This window comes from Bactrocera tryoni, chromosome 5, assembly GCF_016617805.1.
Source record: "Bactrocera tryoni isolate S06 chromosome 5, CSIRO_BtryS06_freeze2, whole genome shotgun sequence".
NCBI lineage: Eukaryota > Metazoa > Arthropoda > Insecta > Diptera > Tephritidae > Bactrocera > Bactrocera tryoni.
In genome coordinates this window covers 68,761,644-68,783,363 of record NC_052503.1, presented here as the reverse complement: position 1 = coordinate 68,783,363, position 21,720 = coordinate 68,761,644, and the positions used below count along the sequence as shown (strand labels likewise).

At 35.8% G+C, this 21,720-nt stretch overlaps 1 protein-coding gene across 1 annotated transcript; it reads left to right on the top strand.

Annotated features, from left to right (window-relative positions):
* Window positions 1-836: 836 nt before the first annotated feature.
* LOC120778403 lies at window positions 837-14,805 on the top strand. Its single transcript, XM_040110187.1, has 14 exons — window positions 837-958; window positions 2,269-2,441; window positions 3,146-3,511; window positions 3,566-3,702; window positions 4,335-4,944; window positions 5,005-5,282; window positions 5,350-5,604; window positions 10,068-10,189; window positions 10,315-10,490; window positions 12,617-12,985; window positions 13,045-13,181; window positions 13,415-14,021; window positions 14,076-14,356; window positions 14,423-14,805. The coding sequence occupies exons 1-14, from the start codon at window positions 868-870 to the stop codon at window positions 14,619-14,621; spliced, it is 3,801 nt and encodes a 1,266-aa protein (XP_039966121.1). The 5' UTR covers window positions 837-867; the 3' UTR covers window positions 14,622-14,805.
* Window positions 14,806-21,720: the final 6,915 nt, after the last annotated feature.

Sequence of the window (21,720 nt, the reverse complement as noted above, 5' to 3'; positions counted from 1 at the left end):
AGCAGCTCACGACTTCCGGTCTTAGACCAAGTATACCCTCGGTAGCCAAAGAATATTTGAATGTTTGGGAGCGAGCTAAAGTGAGAAGGCAAAACATTCCTCCCCAGGGTTGTGCGCTAGGCTTGGGAAAAAACGTAAAACACGCCCCGCAAATGAAAAGGAAACAACAGCCACGAATGAGAAACCCCACTTTTGATGACGATCGCAGCAAATGTGTTAAGGATTACTAATTAAAGGCATGCACCTGAAATGTACGTTCACTTAATTGGCAAGCTGCAGCTGCCCAGCTGGTTGATGTCCTCGTGAAAATAAAGGCCGACATCACCGCCGTCCAAGAAATTCGAGTAAGCCCTTGTGACATTTACTACAGTGGTCATATAAAGGAGCGCAAATTCGGTGTGGGATACGTGATTGGAGAGAGCGAAGCTATTCAATATTTCGCTGATTTGTGCCCTCACACCGAGGGAAGGGAAGGACATTGTAACCCAAAATGTCTTCTATGCCGTGCAGACCACACAAATAAAGTTGTAGATCCAATATTGTATTTACCATATCATAACCTCCCACTCTATATATGGCTATATTTCACCTGTTGGTTACACACTTAAAATTTTATGCTCACATCTCCTTCAATGGCCAATTACGGTGTCAACATATGTCAGCTCGTTAAAAATTCAGTTGACAATTATGCCAGTTTCCGTGTCACAGTGACAGCTGGATATGACAATTATACAACGAAAGAATTTTTTATACCGTTAACTAAAAAAAAAATATTCTATATAAATAGCCAAACCGAACTGCTAGCAAACTAATCCTTTACAAATTTTTCAAAAATTCTCATTTGATTACATATACTGGCGATTTGCAATGGACTTGAAGCTCTTCAATTTAATTATATATTATTTTTTAAAACTCAATATGAAGACGTTGGTGTCCTTCAACTGTTGGGATATGCAAAGTAAGTCGAAATATGTATAACTTGAAGTTTAAGCGATTAAAAACATTAATAACTAATTTCAAAAGTGATCTCAACATTTAGAAAAATATGAATGCCTGTTTGTGAAACATGGTAGGAAATCTTGAACGTTTCGTAAAAAATGGCATTAAGCGGTGAAATAATTTTCTAATTTATCATTTTCAATATTAGCGAATATACATATGTATCTTGAAGTGTTCTAAGATTTAAAAAAAAAAATATTTATTTGGTGCGTAATTAAGTTCCCACTGTTTTTTGTTTTATAATAACAATTCAATTTTATTGTAAAGAAATTGTTACAAATAAATTACTCGAAATATTGTATGTCGATGGTCATATCTTTTTTCCATATTTCTGGCATAGTTCGAATACCATAACGGTAAAAATGTCCCTCTTGTGATGCTATCCAAGAATCAAGCCATTTTACGATCGTTTAGGGAATGGAACTGCTTCTGAGCTAGACTATATGTCATCGAACGGGATAAATAATATTCGGATTGGGCAATATCTGTGGAATATAACGCGTAGGGCAGAACTTCCTATTTAAACGTTTCCAGCTAAGTTTTAACACACTTTTTCGTGCCTTTGCTAGTATTGAGGCCGCTTTTCGCTAAGGGTTCGGCTTAATCGCAACAATTGAAGGTGACACCATTTTTCATTGCTGGCTTCAGCAGCTTATAGTAAATAAAGCCAGCCTTGTACCATATAATACACAGTATAACTTTCTCAGCGTGAACTGAGGCTACGAAACTTCCTTTTCTTTAAATTGTTGTAATTTATCCCCTTTTCATCACCAGTTACGATTCGATGAAGAAAAGCATTTTTCTGTTACTGTAGGACCAATTGTTCGCAGGTGAAAAGGCGACGGTCAAGGCACTTTGGCTTCAAATCATAAGGTTTCTTGTTATAGAATTATTCCCAGCGCATGCAGTTGCTTTGAAATGGCTTGAAGGGTGACTCCCAATGCTGTAGCTTTCTTGCGTTTGACACGCATCCTCATTAAAGAGCGTCTTCGAAGGTTTTTAGTCTTCCTTCACTCGTACGGAGCTTAATATCGAAATAACCAGCTTTGAAGGAGAGACTAAATCGATCACGATATATTGTATTGTTTCACTTGGGGAAGGTCCTCGGCAGGTTTTTGGAGCTGCCGATGTGCTTCAGACGCCAAATGAAATCAATATGCATTGATAAATTAATCACTTGAATCATTTTATCGTGTATACTCGTATAACCATTTGATTTCGAATATTTTCTCAAACTAACTTAATTTATTTGTTTTTCTGATATTTTAGCCCAACTAGCTTTTTACAAATTAGCCGCTGAGAACTCGTTTTATATCGACTACATTAATCTGAATGATTCTAAGGCTATACGAGGCATAGAGTACCGATTAATTGGTAAAAAGCCAACTATGGGCATCTTTATGGATTTGAATTGTGACAGCGCCGAGGAACTTCTGAATATTGTAAGTGTGATTTTAATTTTGGTTCACTGCCTCTGATAACTAGTTTTAAAGAATCATCCCTTTTAGTTTGCATTACGCTTCATTTTCCTTACCTTTTTTAACTTTTAAAGACTGTTTTTTTTTTCAATGTCAGGTTAGCAGCCAACTATCAGTTAAGTTCTGGTTAAAAAACAAGGCGCTTCACAGCAAGAAGTAGTCTTGGTTAAGTGAACCAGAATTCAACAGTCAGATGTTTGCTAACCAGGCATTGAAAAATGACACTAAGTCTCTAACACAGGTATAAAGGTTCTTTACCGAAAGAAGTAGTCTTGGTTAAGTTAACCAAAACTGAACTGACAGATAGTTGCTAACCAGACAAGGTCTTAAGTCTCTCACACAATTATAAAGGTTCTTTACCGAAAGAAGTAGTCTTGGTTAAGTTAACCAGAACTTAACTGGCAGATGTTTTCTATCCACACATTCAAAAAAAAAGGTCTTAGGTCTCTCACACAGTTATAACTGACTCTGAGATCTTAGAGATGTCCAGATTTTGTTTAAAAAGTGAATAATAAACATTTCAGAGACGTAACTTACTTATTACTTGTTGCCTACCTTTAGGCTGGACACTAATTTAACTTATCTAATTTTGTTACTTTTAATATAACAATATAGTTAACGTTAGCTGCCTTTTTCTCTTCCTCTCTTAATATTTTCTATTCCTGCAGGCCAGCCAGGAGCGCCTTTTCAGTGACCATTTCTTCTGGTTGATTTACGATCACTTCGCTAATGTAACATACTTTCGCGCGCTCTTCAAGCGTCTGAATCTTGCTGTTGATGCCGAAATCACCTACGCATTTTTGAATAATCTAGAAGCTGACTGGAATAGCACAGCCTTCTCTAGCTACACGCTCTATGATGTTTACAACAATGGCTTTTATTATGGTGCCAAATTGAATATGACTCTGGATCGTGAAATATATTGCGATGACGAAGAGTGCTTTGTCAATAAATATCTCTCGAAATTACATTTGCGCAACAAATATGGTAACAGGAATAGATTGCATGATGCCACACTGCGTTTAACTGTGGTGGTAAGTACGATGAGTACAAAATTTAATGAGTTTTTAAGCAATATTTAATTGCAGGTCACAAAAGTGCCTTTAACTAGTACACCCGAGGAGATATTTGCTTTTCTGCGTTCGGTTAATGGCACCAACTATGATGCTATAGCACGTTTCGGTTTTCAGGCGCTATCGATTTTGGTAGATGTGTTAGGTTGCAAGTAAGTCAGAAACGGACTTAGCTTAAAACTTGGAAACAAGTTATCTCTTCTCTTTTTAAACGCTCTCTTTCACAATCTCGCTCTTATTATCTTGATGTCTATTATTATTTATCCAATATGAATATCAATATCCATATCAATATCAATATCAATAACAATATCAATATCAATATCAATATCAATATCAATATCAATATCCATATCAATATCAATATCAATATCAATATCAATATCAATATCAATATCAATATCAATATCAATATCAATATCAATATCAATATCAATATCAATATCAATATCAATATCAATATCAATATCAATATCAATATCAATATCAATATCAATATCAATATCAATATCAATATCAATATCAATATCAATATCAATATCAATATCAATATCAATATCAATATCAATATCAATATCAATATCAATATCAATATCAATATCAATATCAATATCAATATCAACATCAATATCAATATCAATATCAATATCAATATCAATATCAATATCAATATCAATATCAATATCAATATCAACATCAATATCAAAATCAATATCAATTTCAATATCAATATCTACATCTATTTCCCACTCTCCAACTCTCTCTCCCCTCTTTTTCAACTCAGAGTAAACCACACATTTGTCAATCGCTGGACGATCAATGAAACACATGGCGGCCTTATTGGTGCCTTGGCCGTGCAAAGCGCTGATTTCATATCTACACCGTTTATACCGACACTACCACGCATGGAATTCTTCACAATAACTGCTGAGACCTCGTCCTTTCGTTCGATCTGTCTATTTCGTACGCCACGTAATTCCGGCATACAGGGTGACGTTTTCTTGAAACCTTTCAACACCACCGTCTGGCTGCTCTTTGCTTTACTGCTACTACTAACGGCTATAGTTTTATGGAGCATCTTCAGATTGGAGCGTTATCGCATGTACAAACGTTATATCGATTATATGCCTTCGCTCCTGGCTACTTTTCTCATTTCCTTTGGTTCCGCTTGCAGTCAGGGTAGTGATATGGTACCGGGTTCCATGGGTGGGCGTATGGTATTCTATACATTGTATTTATTAACTTTTCTCATGTACAACTATTACACGTCTATTGTGGTTTCATCGCTGCTTGGCTCGCCGGTCAAGTCCGACATCAAGACAATGGGTCAGCTCGCTGATAGCTCCTTAGAAATCGGCTTGGAGCCATTGCCATTCACGCTGACCTATTTGAATGTTAGTAGCTAACAATTCTAAATATTTGTATAAATAAATGATGCACTTTCAATCGCATAGAATTCTCTGCTACCGGAAGTACGCCGCTTCAAACACAAAATAGACTCTGTACCCAATCCGAAAGCCATTTGGATGCCTTTGGAGAAAGGCATACTGCGTGTGCGTGATCAACCGGGTTTCGTTTTTGGCTTTGAAGCCTCTACTGGTTTTCTGCTCGTCAAACGTTATTATAAACCCTATGAAATTTGTGACCTGAACGAAATTCTCTTTCGTCCCGAGAAGAGTCTATACAGCGCAGTGCATAAGAACTCCAGCTTCAAAGAGATTGCCAGGCAAAAGTAAACAAAAAAATAATATAGCTCAATTCCAAACTTAATTATTTTTATTTATTTTAATAATTTGTAGAGTTATACGCATTCTGGAGACAGGCGTCAATTTGAAGTTACACCGTTACTGGGTGCAGACCACTTTGGAGTGTTTCGATAGCAATTTCATTGTTGAAGTTGGCATGGAGTACATGGCGCCATTATTTATGTTGCTGGCTTGTACATATATTTTGGTGCTTATTATATTATTGTTGGAAATTTTGCATAAAAAATATTGGGCAGAACGGAAAGTGAGATTGGAGAATATATTGTTTGGTGAAAATTGGCACAATGAGTAGAAACTGTCTAAAAAGCTTACATATCTGTTTAAATTAGGAAATGCTTGGTTTGAAATATTTGAAATATTATTAAAAGTATTAGAAAAGATAAAGTGCATTTCACGCCTCATAGTTTGTTCTTTGTGAAATTTCGAAATAAAATCTTACGATTGCATTTAAGATTTTGTATTTAGTGGTTCAAGAATGAAAACTTGAGTATGATTTATTCATACAAACAGACAAGTATACAATTGGCGCTACTGGATTTTTAATTACTACTTTGTTTATAATTTTTATATATTTTTGCTTTTTTTGTGCATAATTGCAATCTCAAATACAATTAACGCCTACATTTATGCTTCCTTTTTATACCCCGAACAGGGTATATTAAGTTTGTCACGAAGTTGGTAAAGGATATATATAAATGATTAGTTGTTGAGCTGAGTCGATTTAGCCATGTCCGTCTGCCCGTCCGTCTGTATACATACGAACTAGTCCCTCAGTTTTTAAGATATCGTTTTGAAATTTTGCAAACGTCATTTTCTCTTCAAGAAGTTGATCATTTGTCGGAACTACCGATATCGGACCACTATAACATATAGCTGCCATACAAACTGAACGATCGGAATCAAGTTCTTGTATGGAAAGCTTTCACATTTGACAATGTATCTTCACAAAAGTTGGCACAGGTTATTTTTTAAGCCAACAATGTAATATCCGAAGAAATTGTTCAGATCCACTCACTATAGCATATAGCTGCCATACAAACTGAACGATCGGAAAAAAGTTCTTGTATGGAAAACTTTTGCATTTGACAAGATATATTCACGAAATTTGGTATAGATTATTTTCTAAAGCAACAGTGTAATCTTCGAAGAAATTGTTCAGATCGGCTTACTATAGCATATAACTGCCATACAAACCGAACGATCGGAATCAGGGGCTTGTATGGAAAACTTTTCAGCTTACGTTCTCAGATATAACCAATATATAACTAATACTTAACCAGTATATAACCATTTTATAATCAAAACTCAATTATGTTTGAATATGAGTGGTTTCTATTATATCGTTTTTCCTTCGCCTGTAAACTTATGAAAATTGATGTTACCTTATTTTGCATTTTAGGTGACAATATAGTATTTTTCCAAATTAACATGTCAAATTATTGTATCAGTTCATATAACAAACTCTTTTCAACACATGCATATGAAATATAAATAAGCTGAATGACAGCAAACATATTTGAAATTACGTATACGCCATGACCAACTTTGATATGAGAGCCATAATATGCCTTCATAGCATGGCAATCGAGTTAAGTTTTTCTAAAACTTCAGTTGTAAGTGAAATTTAAATGAATTACTTTATAGATACGTAAGCTAGTTAACAATATTATTTTAAATTTGCATTTATTCTATATTTTTGTAGAAAATAGTATCTATATACAACTTTTAGGAAACATACTTTTTATGGCTGTGTGTATTTTTTATTAAATTTTCGATTGCACTTTTAAAGTAACTTAAAAGAAAATGGTAAGACAAGAATTAAAATTTATAAATTTAATAAAAAAGAAGAAATAATAATTTAATTTAATTATTGGTTTCAGATGCAGTCAATCTGGAAATGCTATGGATGTGATTGGAACGCATTGTTTCCAAGGATTTTAATGAATTGAATACATATTATATTAAAAAAAAAAGAAATTATAATTAATTACACTTCAAAAAATACTTTTCGTTGTTTATTTTAAGTATAACTATTTGAATCTAACGAAAATTTAAAAAACCTTGCTGTTTTTATGTTCGAAAGTGTATATGAATACGAGTTTAAAAAATAATATATCTGTCATCAACAATATCCTTCCTAGTGTGTGTGCCTTAATGCTATTTGCCAAATTGACATTCCTACAAATATTAAGCTAAGCGGTCGCCACCGGCCTTAAAACCACACCAAACTATTGTTTTTTTCTTGATGAAATGCCAGCTCTTGAATCTCACTCTTCTTCAGCTGCTTGTTTGCATATCAATTAAGCTGGAAATGTCTCTCATCGGTAAAAACAGTAAAGTTGAACGAATTGTTTCAATTCAAGTTTCATTCTTACAAGAGACTTTAAATAGTGCGTTGAGTATACTGCGCTTTCTAACAGCGTTCAAATACTATTATACCTTTATGCTTATTCTTATCAACAACCTCCCATAATACATATATTTAAATTTATTTAAATGAGAATGCTACATGTGTATCTTGTGAAACTTTCTACATTCATTCATTGAGAAATTAGTAACCAATCAATGACAATGATCAATGACAGATCAGTGACAAAAGAAAAAATAGCAAATATTTTTTTTGAATAGATATTGGTTTAAACGAGCTAGTACGTTTCAACTATAATTTTCGGTATAAATACATAAAGTTCCCTTACAGTTATCGACTGCACTTAAATCATTGTGCGTGCGTTATAACCCATCAATCAAAGTTGAAGAAATTAGTGCAATATCCATATTGACATTTTCATTACTAATCAGTGTTGAGCAAACTTAACCCTTTACATACTTTTGTGCTTTTAAAAGATAGTAGTGAAATCGAATATAATAGTCGGCTGATGGATTTGCTGAGGAGTATATTTTATTGCTGAAATGAATCTTTAAATAATTTTTATTTAAAATTAGGTAAACTAGCTTTACTTATTCCCTAAATTATTAAAGGAACTAAATTAATATGGATTCTAATTTACCAAGTAATGCTGATTATTTCGACATTTTAGTTATTATAAATATAATAAACGTCGATCCAGTAAATATGTTGCATTAAGCAGTTAGTTAGGGACTTTAACCTTGTGAAAGTATTAGCTTTCAAAATCAGGACTTTTTAACTTAAATCTAGTAGAGTATCAGCCTTCCATTAACTATCAGGGTTTCACAACGCGTTGTTTTTAATGTCAAGTGTTTTGGTTGAAACAAATCTGAGTGCTTTGCCAGTCTTTTGTGATATCAAGCCATAGGGAAGCATCAAAAGCTGGAATGCGGAACTTCAAAAATCGGCTAAACCTAACTTGCACCTATCTTATATCTCTCCCACGCAACCACCTGATTAAGTATTACTTCTTGGGAGTGATAAGACATTTAAGCCTTCTCTGTGGCACTTACTGGCGGACACCTAATCTGCTCTATATGTCTCAGTTTTGTCATGATTGGGGCTGCTGCTTCGCTGACGAATTTCCAGTTCTCAATGGACTGACACATAAATCTCCTCAAAATTTTCACCCTAAAACTACCGTCGAGTGTAGTTTTATGTTTTTCCCTTGTAGTTAAAAAGCGAGGGCAAGAAAAAGATGAAAAGTAGAAGAGAGTCTTCAAAGCACTCTGAAAAACTCAAACTATTCGGACTAATGTCGTGTTGGAATCTGTACAGGTAGCTTTAAAAGCACCCATGTCCACTTATGAACTGGGTTAGGTAAAAATTCAGGTCCCCATGTTGTCTGTCTATCCACGAATGAATGTCCGTTATCTTTCTGTCGGTCTACGGTCCTTTGAGTGAGGTTTACCAGCGCTGTTGCCATATTGTTAAGCTTTTGACTTACTCTTTTCTTTTGACTTCTATTAGAGCCGTCTCAAAACTTGAATACCCGCTCGTATTCGTCACTCTGGATGTCAATGGTTAACACCCTATCTATTACTTCAGCGGCACTACTTGCGGCTGGAATGCACACAGTCTTTATTTGCCATCATTTTTGGTAAAGCGTTTAGGATTTTATTCGCTTTTCCTGCAGTGTATTCTAGGTGATCCCTAAACTTGAGCTTTAAGTCTATTATTACTCCAGATATTTTAGTTGTGGCTGTGAATGAATTTCACAATCCTCTATGCTGAGAGATATAGTTTCCCTCTTTTCCTCCGCTTTTCTATGAGAAACACTTGTCTTTTGTTCAGCCTATTCTAAACTCTTTGAGGAGAACCCATGCGCAGACCGTTTATGCACTCATTGCATTTGCTCTGGAGGTCACTTGGTGTTTAGCCACTGCTACATTAAGTTCCGTAGAAGGGGGGTCTAGAACCGAGCTTAGCGGTAAGCCATTGGAAATACATTAGCTCTTGGGGTCTTCATTAGTATCGATTAATATTCTCCTGTTTTCAAATTAGCTTATAATAATTGACATATGATATTGCTAATACATAACTTTATAGCTATTTTTTAGAAAAGCATCAGCTTCCTCGAAGGGTTAATTTACCATTGTTTAACAACTAATAACTTTTAAGCCTATTGAGCGCAATTGTTAGCACTAATTGAGTGATTATCCTATTTATTTGCTTAAACAATTTGATTTGTCTACACTGCAATTTAGTTAAAAATCTGACCTTTTTTGTAAATAAAAAATAAATAGCAGAATTATAATTAAATTAAAATAATTTTCGCTATTAACGCAGGCCTTTGGTCTCAAATAAATAGGCTCGCCTGCTTGTAACGCCAATAGTAGCTATAAAACCCACGCACCATAAGTTTGATCATCAAAATGGAGCAACTACTCTTGAATTTTATTCTTCATCATTTTCTAAATGCGAATATTAATTCCATTGTTGTGCTGAACTGTTGGAGTTTGCAAAGTAAGTCTAATTAGTAGTCTAATTAGTAAATTCTTTTACGTTTCAAGTTTGTGAAGTTCATATTAATTATTGATTCGCTCTTAGATTACCTTTTTTCTTGCGCATTATTTTAATTTCCGTTCCAGCTCAATGTGACTTTTCAAAAATGGTGAACGAGCACTCATTGTATTCTAGATTTGTGAATGTCGAAACGATCGATATATCAAGCGACTTTGAATACCGTTACTTACTACATAAGCGGCCAGGATTGGGTGTATATTTTGATATGAATTGCAAAAGAGCGGAGCAAGTATTGAGTATCGTAAGTAAGCGAGTTATACTCTTTATAAAAGAGTAATTATGTATATAGACTATATAAATGGATATAATATTGTTTTAAGAAAGGTACCCAAGTATTATAGTATATATAGAGAACTTATACACTCTTATAAAAGATTGTACCTTCTCTATTTAACTCTGCAGCTCGTATTATTTTCTCAAGCAATAGATTGAAGAAGTCGCACGACAGCTATCTGAAACCTCGCTTGGTATCGAAAGACTTCTTCCCGATCCTTACGGAGCTCAACGTACCGTATTAGTTTTGCGGGGGGTCTTAAAATCGACGAAGAGGTGGTGTGTATCGATCTTCTTTTCACGGGTCTTTTCCAGGATTTACCGCATGGTTAAAATCTGGTCGGTAATAGATTTTTCAGATCTAAAGCTTCTTTAATAAGGTCTAATCAGTTTATTGAGGATGAGTTTCAGTCTTTCAAATACTACACTCGATAAAACCACATAAGCGTTATTAAGGAGACTTTTCCCAAGGTAATTGGCACAGATTGTGGGGTCCCCTTTTGTGGATTGGACAGTGCATACGTATGTCGCGCATGCTTGCATTTGATTATACCTTGGAAAGAAACTGATACCGCCCTTGTCGCATTGTTGATCATCAGGCGGGTATTTGTCCTTCTCAAGCACTTCATACTTACACATTTCGGGCTCCTTCTTTTTTTGTCTGCAAATGCGTATGGCTTCCCTCTTCAACTCTCGGTATCTATTGCGAGGTAGGTTGTCCACTTTCTTTCTACTGCGAGGCGATAATCCTCATCGCTCCAGCTGATTTATCGAAAACTAATGGTTTCACTTGTAGCTGTTCGCAATGAGCTTGAAATGCCGCCTCACAGTTCGCTTATACCAAGTTGCAAATGAATGCTCTCAGAGAGCAGGAGTGCAAGTCGAGTAAAAAGCCGTTTTTGCTCTGATGCGGGTTGCAGCTACACGCTTGGAGTGTATCCCAGGACTCGGCGACTCAGGCTTTCTCCTACCATAAATCCTACAACGAATTTTGCGTTTCTTTATATGGCCACTGTAGTAAATGTTGCAAGGACCTACTTGCCTCTGTCCTTGTCTCGCCCGACGCATTTCTTGGATGGCGGTGATGTCAGCCTTTTCATTTGCGATTTAATTACGAGACCGGTCATTCCAGGTGCGTGCCCTTATATCGTAGTCTTTATTACGTTTGCTGTGGTCGTCATCAAAAGTGGGGTCTTTCATCCGAAGCTGTTGTTTCATTTTCAGTGGAAGTGACTTCTACGTGATGGGTCCCAAACCCATCGCACAACCTCGCTAGGCGGTTCCAGGGTGCGCGGTGAATGTAGGAATTGGGTGAAGCTCTACGACTGTAATTGCTTACCGAGAAGCATGACCATACCCGATTACACCCGCAGGAAAGAATATTTTCGCGTCAGCCAAAACTGAAAAGTACTATTGAACTATGTTTTCGGGAGACACTTAGTGACATATAAGAAAGTTTTCATATAAGATCTTAATTTTGATCGTTCAGTTTGTATGGCAGCTATCTATAGTGAACCGATCTGAACAATTTCTTAAAAATAATCCATGCCAAATATCGTGAAGATACCTCATCACCTAAATTCGTTTTTTCCTTACAAGAACTTAATTTGCATCTCTCAGTTTATATGGTAGTTATATACTATAGAGGTCCGGTAGCTGTTTCCGACGACAAATAAGCAACTTCTTGAGGACAAAAAGAATTGTGCAAAAATTTAATGTGATATCCCTGAAACTGAGAGGTTTGTTCACGTATATGTAGACAGTCGGACATGGCAAAATCATCTCAACTCGTCACGCTGATCATTAGATCATAGTATATGTGTATATTTTATACAGTCTACTACGTTTTCCGCGAATTCAACGTTTCCAGTTCAGAGTATCATAAAATGGATTTCGGCGGCAAAACATACAATTTTTGAAATTTCAGCCATGCTTCTGTATTTTGTAAATTAGATTTGGGTTATGGTACCGCTTTTTGTATAAGTAGAAGCTAAGAAGTCAAACAGTTCTTGTTCTGATCTTCTGACAGCAAGTTTTTTCCTTTTCAAACAAATCTTTCAGCAAAACATAACAATATTCCTCTCTATTCTACAGCTTAATCATAGCCGTCTCTACAATGGACACTACAAATGGCTGCTCTACGATCATACAGCAGATCTACTTAATTTCAAACGACTCTTCGATGATGCCAATATTGGCGTGGATGCAGAGCTTACTTATGCCATCTTGAAGCCAACACTACTCGGCGCGTTTACCCACGTGAACCTGACCTCATTTGTAAAATACGATGTCTACAATAACGGGTACTTTTTAGGTGGTAAACTGAATATGACGGTTGATTGTGAAGTTAAATGCAATATGAAAACATGTTATGTAAAACGTTATCTTTCTGGACTACATAAGCGCTCCAAGTATGGCAATCGAGACAAAATGCCTGACATAACAATGCGTGTGTCTGTGGTGGTATGCGACAGAACTGATCATTCAGCAAGAATCCTATGTTATTTCTAATCTCATTACAGGTCACTAAATTACCATTGAGTACACCGGTGCCGATGCTTATTGATTTCCTCACGTCTGAGAATAATTCGAATGTAGATCCGATAGCTCGTTTTGGATTTCGAATTTTGTTGATCTATAAAGATTTATTCGGTTGCAAGTAAGTATTAGATAATGTGCTGGAAACAATAGTTATAGAGCCGTTCAATATACATTTATTTTTTGCTTTCGCTCTTGATTTATAACTCTCTCCTTAAATAAGTCTCACTTAATTTATTTTTATTTTGATGTAACTCTCTCAATTTACATTTCACCCTTTCTTCGTCACTCTCTCTTTAAATTTCTCTCTCAATTTGTATTTTTATCTTACTCTTTCACTCTCATTAACCTTAGAATGCGTTATACCTTTCGCTCTCACTGGGGCATCAATGAAACTTACGGCGGTGGTGTTGGCGACTTGGTAACAGGTGAAGCCGACTTTTTATCAACACCTTTTCTCAGCACAGCAGAGCGTATTAAACACGTCTCACCACTTATCGAAACCGGTGGCTTTAGTTCGGTTTGCCTCTTTCGTACGCCGCACAGTTCCAGCATAAAAGGTGAAGCATTTTTGCAACCTTTCGATGGCACGGTTTGGCTCGTATTCATCATACTGTTGTTATTGGTAGCAGTGCTTTTGTGGCGCATTTTTGCTTTGGAGTTATGTAACCTGCGCACCCATTTACCTTATAAGCCCTCGTTGCTGGCGACAGTGCTATTGGCATTCGGCTCGGCTTGTTATCAGGGCAGTAGTATTGTACCCTCTTCGGCGGGTGGACGTATGGCCTATTTTTCACTCTACTTTGCCACTTTCATAGTATATAACTACTACACCTCGATTTTGCTTTCAACACTGCTTGGAACACCGCCGAAATCCGATATTAAAACATTGGGTCAGTTGGCTGATAGTGCTTTGCCGGTTGGCTTGGAGCCCTTGCCCTACACATATGTCTATTTGAATGTAAGTGGTATCTTTTGTAAATTGTTTATAAAATTTTACACATTCCTGTTTTAGGGCTCCCAGCTGCCCGATGTGCGTCGATTTGTGTATCGCAAAATTGAGTTGAGTAAAAATCCGCAAAAAGTCTGGATTCCGTTAGAAGAGGGTGTTTTACGCGTACGTGATGAACCTGGTTTTGTTTTTGTGCTTGAGACTTCATATGCTTACCCGTTTTTGGAGCGAAATTTCCTACCTCATCAGATTTGTGATCTGAACCAGGTCAATTTGCGTCCAGATAAAAGTCTCTTCACGCAGCTGCACAAGAACTCTTCATATAAAGAACTAACGCGCTTACGGTATATTAATTTTTGTATTATATAACATTTTTAGAACTATTATAAAAATTCAAATTTTTTTCTAAGCGCCATACGCATGTTGGAGACGGGCGTTTTCCATAAGCATCGACGCTACTGGGTTAGAAATAAATTGAATTGCGTACCGACTAACTATCTCTTCGCAGTGGGCATGGAATATGCGGCACCGCTCTTTCTAATGCTGGTTTTCTCATATCTCATATGCCTCTTAATACTGGGAGTGGAGTTACTCATTAAACACTTGTAAGCGTGGCACTCTCTCTCTATGAGTTGAGTTTTTGGATTTTTGGGTAAAGCTACGGTTATTGTGGGATTTATCTAACTAGAAGAATTCTAACTTGAGGAAATGAGTAGGAGCCATGAAAGTTCTTGGTAATTGATCTACAGTGTTATTATAAAATTGGTTTAATATCAAAGTTCAATAAAGGTAGCAGAAATAAATTGTTTCAGCCTTTTTAGCACACAATAGCTCGAGTGAAAACGGAAGCAACTCTGCAGTTTGATCAAACACACATTTACATATTTGTGAACTTCAAATGTCACTGTTGAAAGTTCTTATTTTCATTAACTGCGACGTGATCTAGCATTATTGGTGTTTTGAACTTAAAAAAACTCGGAAAAATCGGATCCTTAATGTTATTTTTCCAAGAATTTTGTTCTACTAATTTTTCTATAGCAGCTTACCTCCCGCACATATGCACCTCCTTTTCTGGGGTAGTAGGTTTCAGGTCACGCTAATAGAGGGTGGATGGCGTAGACGCATGCGACTCAGGGCGGTACTTTCAACTTCTACATGGACGGATCGAAAATGGCTGCTTGAGTAAGAGCTGAGATATAATGCGCGCAGTCAGGCCTTAGGCGGCCTTTCAAGCTGCTGGAATAGCGCTTAGCCTCTGTGGTCAAGCAAGTCACTGAAAATGCTAATAGCGCAGGAAATAATGCAAAAGTCATCAATATGTACTTCGATGGCTAAGCGGCGGTTAAAGCAATATGCTCACATCGCATTGCGTCAAAGATTTTCCTGAGAAGCAGGCAGGCAGTGACTGACTGAAAGCGGCAGCATATATATTGAATTTCAGGCCGCATGACAACCGAACCTGTTCAGGCATCACACAAGTGGCTAAAAATACTAAACAAAAGCGCTGATACACGCATCAAGGTGAGATGGATGAGATGAGATGGAATGACATAGGAGCACACAAGATCACCAAGAACACATTCAAGGGAGCGTTGGTTAAACATGCAAATTTTATATCCAAACAATCTTAAAAAGACGGCAGAACGGTTTTTGGCCTAGTCACATACATGTAGAAAGTGCAAGGAAGTAGGCATGAGAGAGTCGTTGGAACACCTACTGCTTATATCCGGCCCTATTTAGAATTTGGCTAAGATATTTAGTAGATTTCTAGATCAGAATTAGAGATAAAGTAATTAAATTTTGCAAAAAAAAGGTTGACGTCCTGGTAATAATCGTAGATTTTTGGGCAAATACACAGTAGTTAGAAAACGGGCTCTCAAGGCATCACTAAAATTAAATTTAAAGATAATACTCTGGGAAGGAAATAATAAAACTTTTTAAGGTTGGTATGACCGTCAGTAACATCTGAGCCAAATGTCAGATCAAAATACTCATTCGTGTTTAGTATACGCTTGTCTTTCTGAAGTGTGATTTCTACGATGAGTGGAGTTATTCAACGTTCAGAATGTTGGAAAAAGTCTTCGGTGACAATTGTTTGTCACGAGTGTTTTTGATTTCTACAAATTATTTAAATAGTGTCGAGAACACGTTGACTACGAACCACGTCTAGGATGGCCATCAACATCAGCTGATGATCAACACGTCAATAAAGTAAAAGAATTGGTGCTGAAGAATCAACGATTATAAGTCAAAGATCTAACTGAAATCGATGGCTGGCAAAGATCGGTGAAAATCAAAATTGGTTCCAAAATCACTCAATTTTATAAAAAAAAACAGCTTCACATTAATGTCTGTGATACAATATTTTCCGACTATAGGATCCTATACGAGTAAAACATATTATTTGTGGCGGCGAGTCGATGCTTACGACCCGGAAATACCCGATCAATCGGCCGAATATCGTGCCAAAGTCGAGCCGAAGTCGAAAAAAACACTTGAAAGCAGGTAACAAATCAAGGTTATATTGGCAGTTGTCTTCGATTATTGAGTTGTGGTGCACTCCGAATTCCTTCCGACCGGCGAAACTGTTAACTTTTTGAGTGTTATGCAACGTTTACGTGAAGCTATGCATAAAAGAGGTCAGATTTATGGGCCCAAAACTCTTGGTGTTTGTGCTCTTGGAATTTTTTCACCAAATTTTTAAACAAAGTCGTGTTGCCACCACCGTATTCGCCTGATTTAGCTCCTTGTGACTTCTGGCTATTAAGCAAACTCAAAGCACCGCTCCGAGAAACCATTTTGAGTCAATTTGAAGACACTAAACGTGATTCGCTACGCGTATTGATGGCTATTGCGGAAATTAATGTAAAAGTTAAAAAGCTGTTTCGAGAATTGGAAAATACGTTGTTACGAGAGTATTGGGGTCAAAGTAGATTACTTTGAGGGGAACGACATGGATTTTGAAGCATAAATTAAGCATTTTAAAATAATGGATAAAATCTTACTATATTTTGCTCATAGCAGTACATTGAATTTAATTTATTTGCTCTTAAAGTAATTATTCATTTAACAGTCACACATAAGTAATTCGAATTTAACAACATTAAAGTAACCACTAAATTACACCATGAACTTTATGCTCAGGTATAATGGTGAAGCTTTTAATGCAGAATGCATGTAAAAATATTCCGCAAAACCGCTGAACCAGTTTAGTTTTCAGCTGCAAGTATGTCATTCAAATTACCATTAAATTTTGGGCTTTAATCCCCTTTTATTTAATATTGCAATTTACTTAAAAAGTGGAAGTTAACAATTATGCGAAATATATTAATAATTTTAGTAATGGGTATAGAGAAAAACGTGAATATAAGTAGAGTTGATAATTTGAGTTATAAATATTTGAAGACTACTACTAAGACAATTCACGACTACCGAAACTTCAAATATTGAAAGAACTAGCGCTAAAAGTAACACTTACCTAACTTGCAACTCATAAGATTTTTGAGTAAGAAAAACATAAGCAATCAGACGTACACAAGAGTTTCGGCTAGAATTATCAACATAGTCTTAAGAAACTCATACAAACTTTAACAGAAATTTTTTGTAGCACTACTGGATAACTAACCGGTGATTTAACCAGTGATTTAACAGTGATTTATTCAGTTATGTAACCGGTGTATTAACGGTTAGGTGGCGTGCAGGTTAGCTTTTGTGCTAAAGTTTTTTATCAAATAATACTCAATTTTGAATTCAGCTTATACAAATTTTTAATAACAGCATAACAGTTTAAAATTGTTAAAAATATGTTTAATTTATTTAATTTAAAACTTTTTGATTTTCCTTTTTAAAAGTCGTATATTTGTACCTCTCCTACAAGGGTTATATTTACTCTCACTTTCCCAGCTGTTTGATGTTGTAATGTAGTTTTGAATTGTAAATACACTTGTATGTACTTACTGAGCAGCGGTAAGGAATACATTTGAACTTGAATTTGCATTTGTACCTGCAGTTTTCCAAGCAGGTTAGGATTAAAAAGGTGTGGAAAATGTTATCCCGACAAGCACAAGCGACAAAAGTTGAATGTATATGAGAGATAAAAGCAAAAAATGCAGATTTTTTTATGTCAAGTGCTTTTGGGAGGGGAAACATTGTATCAGAATCGCTGCAGGTATGCGACAAACAGCCGCTGGAGAATTGGCGTTAGATGTGCGTTAGGGTTGGATGTGAAGTTAGGGTAAAGGTGTGAAGTAAGTATGGAAGGAATTTAATTGTTGACGTTTTTGGCATAAAATTTTGTATTTGACTATATTTTTGGTAAATTTATATTTTATATCTCTAAATATTTCATGTTGGGTTTTACCGAACATGGCCTAGAAATAATTGAAGATCATCAACGACAAGCATTTGTGAATACTTTTCTGCTTTTTTTAAGATAATTTAATTTAGTATTATAATGTATATATAATAGCATTGTAAATTTTTATACCTTCAGAAAGTATGGATTTCAAAAAACTTATAGCCTCTTGAGTTTTCAAAAAAATCTGAAATATTGACGTAAAATTTTTTATTGAAAATTAGAGTTGTTTTTAAATTTCAAGTCGATATAAGGTTTCCTCTTCAATATCAAAAAAAAGTTATAATATGTTTGAGACATAAAAAAATAAGTTTACACCAAATTTAAGAAAGAAACAGTGCTTCTTTTATACAAAATTGAAGTAAAAAAAAATCCTTAAAATTGATATTTAAATTTTTCACATAAATTTTGAGATTATAGGAAAGTGGTATTAATATAAAAGTTCTAGATCCTTTCATTACCTATAACTTTGCTTCACAACTTTTTTCTAAACAACTCATAGTTTTGCTGGAAATCGAGATAAACCGTTTCTAACCTTCCGAAATTCAAACATTTTCCACTTCTGTACCGCAGATCGCCCGTAAATTATTTTTCTTTCATCTTTGTTATTTTATATTCCGTTTCCAAATGGGGTTCAACTTTGTTTCTTTTTTTGCTGTTCAAAAATTAGTGAGAATAATGATGAAATTCGCTATATTTTGAAATTTTTGTATAAAAAAGGGAAGAATGCCACGCAAGCCACCAATGAAAGTTGTGAAGCTTAAGAAGACGATGCTGTATCCGTTCGTGTAACACAACAATGGTTCGCTCGCTACTGTTCTGGAAATTTCGGTGTGAAAGAACCACCTTGCTCTGGTTGACCTTTCATTGAAAAAGTGGATGAAATTATGAAAAAGATTAACCGGGACTCTCACATAAGCAGCCATGACATCGCTAAGGAACTTAACACTCATCAAACGGTTTTGAACCATTTAAAAAAGGCTGGCTACAAAAAAAAGCTCGATGTTTGAGTTGTATGTGAAACATTTAATGGAACGAATTAACATCTGCGTTTCTTTGCTGAAACGAAATGAAATCGAACTATTCTTGAAGCGAATGGTAACAGGAGACGAAAAGTGGATCAAATACGACAATAAAGTGCGAAGAAGATCATCGTCCAAGTGTGATGAAGCTCAACAAATGGTCGCAAAGCCAGGATTGACGTCTCGAAAGGTTATGCTGAGTGTTTGGTGGGATTCTTAAGGCATCATCCACTATGAGCTGCACCAGCCTGGTCAAATGATTGATTCTACATTTTACTGTCAATAATTGATAAGATTGAAGCAAGCAAACGAAAGAAAACGGCCAGAACTGATCAACAGAAAGGGTTTCGTCTTCCATCAGGACAACGCTAGACCACACACATCTTTGATGACTCGGCAAAAACTGAGAGCGCTCGGCTGGGAAGTTTTGATGCATTCACCATGTGGCCCTGACCTTGCACCATCGGACTACGATTTGTTTCGGCCAATGCAGAACTACCTTAATGGAGTAAAGTTGGCTTTAAGAGAAACCTGTGAAAATTACTTGTCATAGATTTTCGTCGAGAAATCAGAAGAGTTTTACACTGATGAAATAATGTCTCTAGCGGAAAAATGGCAAAAAGTGTTCAACAAAAATGATACATTTGTGGTTCATTAAGGTTCATTATAAATATAAAAAAATAAGTTGACATTTGATTAGAAATACGAAAAGACTTTTTCGACTACCCACTTTTTTCCCGGTATTATTCCATGTACCTATACCTTATTAACATTCATTACTTATTTACTTCAACAAATAGACTATTTAAAGTTTCTTGAAAAAAATCACATATGTTTGCCACTGTAATTTATAATAGATTACTATTGACCAGTAATGGAAATATGCATGCCGTTTTGTTCTGCTATATAGTATGTAAATTACGTTGACTGTTAGGTTGTCAAGTACAACTAATTTTCGAGCAGCGAAAACGTTTTGTAGACAAATGTGGTAGTTGTGCTTAGTATATACTATTTTTCGTTTTATTCACAAATCTCTATACTATAGCTATATACTAACTTCCATAATATATACTACCTTCTATACTATAACTATATACTAAATTCCACCATACACATACTATATGCTTATATTTCTTCAAGCCGGGGGATCTTACTAATCTTATGTGCAGATTGTATATTTACTTGCACTTATCGCACGCGATAATATAAAGATTACGCTGATAGACAACTTATCGAGTTTAATGCTTAAATTACGAGCACGCTACATATAGTACTAACTTGCAAATTAGGCAAGTTAAAATAGCAGGTAATGAAATGCCAGCGCAAGAACTTTTATCAGTATACATATGTATGTTCATGCCTGTATAGTATAAAAGTTGTATATGAGTTTCTACTGAATCTTTTATAACTCGTATAATCTTTATAGTAGGAGATTGCTTAGTTATTAGAAAATTTCATGTCAAGTGCAGTAAGCGTTTGCTCTTGTGATATATGTACATATCTACTATATATATCCCACATACCTGTTGTCATTATATTGCCAATAACTGCACTGTAGGAAATCGAAATTAAATTCCCCGGGTAAATGACATTAAACAAATATATATTTTGCTAAGTTGGTAACACTGTCCTTAATTGCTATGCCAAATATGAGCGCGATCTGTCAACCAGTTTGTTTACAGCAGCTGTTTAAGTCAGAACACCTCAGTAGTGCGTTGCGATTTCTAAATGGATAAAAATATCGAACAAAGAATTTGTCTCAGATTTTGTATTTCTAACCACATTTCGTGTGCGGAATCATTATGAATATTGGAAAATGCTTACAGTGTTTCAATGTTATCAAAAACACAAGCCTACGTGTGATACAAAGCCTTCAAAGACGATCGAGAACTCGTTGAAGACATGACTCGTTCTGGATGAACTTCGACATCTTCAATTGATGAAAATATTAAAAAAGTGAAGGAAAAGTGGTGCTCGAAAATCGTCAGGCAAGTGTCAGAGAGAAGGCAAGCGACAAGTTCGACATCTCTCACGAGTCCGTTCGATTGAATTTGGTGTATATTTTGTCGTTTCTGCGCGACTCGTACCGATAAAGCCGATTTTTATTTTCAAAAAGCGTACTATAACAGGTCTGTTGGTGTTGTTGTAGTGGCAGAATTCTGCCGAGTTGACAGTTCTTGGTCGGATAAAAATCCGGGTGCCTTCCAGTTACGTATACCCGACTGTCGTTGGAACGGCCGTAAACAAGTCTCTGTAGACATGCTTGAACGCGCAAGTTCAGATCCCACATTCACGGAGAGCATTATAAATGCTGAGCGGACATGGGTTTTTG

Coding starts and splice junctions, on each gene's coding strand:
- LOC120778403 (XM_040110187.1), top strand. CDS start 868: ATGGACTTGAAGCTCTTCAATTTAATTATATATTATTTTTTAAAACTC. Junction 4,945..5,004: donor TCACGCTGACCTATTTGAAT/GTTAGTAGCTAA, acceptor TCAATCGCATAG/AATTCTCTGCTACCGGAAGT. Junction 5,283..5,349: donor AAAGAGATTGCCAGGCAAAA/GTAAACAAAAAA, acceptor AATAATTTGTAG/AGTTATACGCATTCTGGAGA.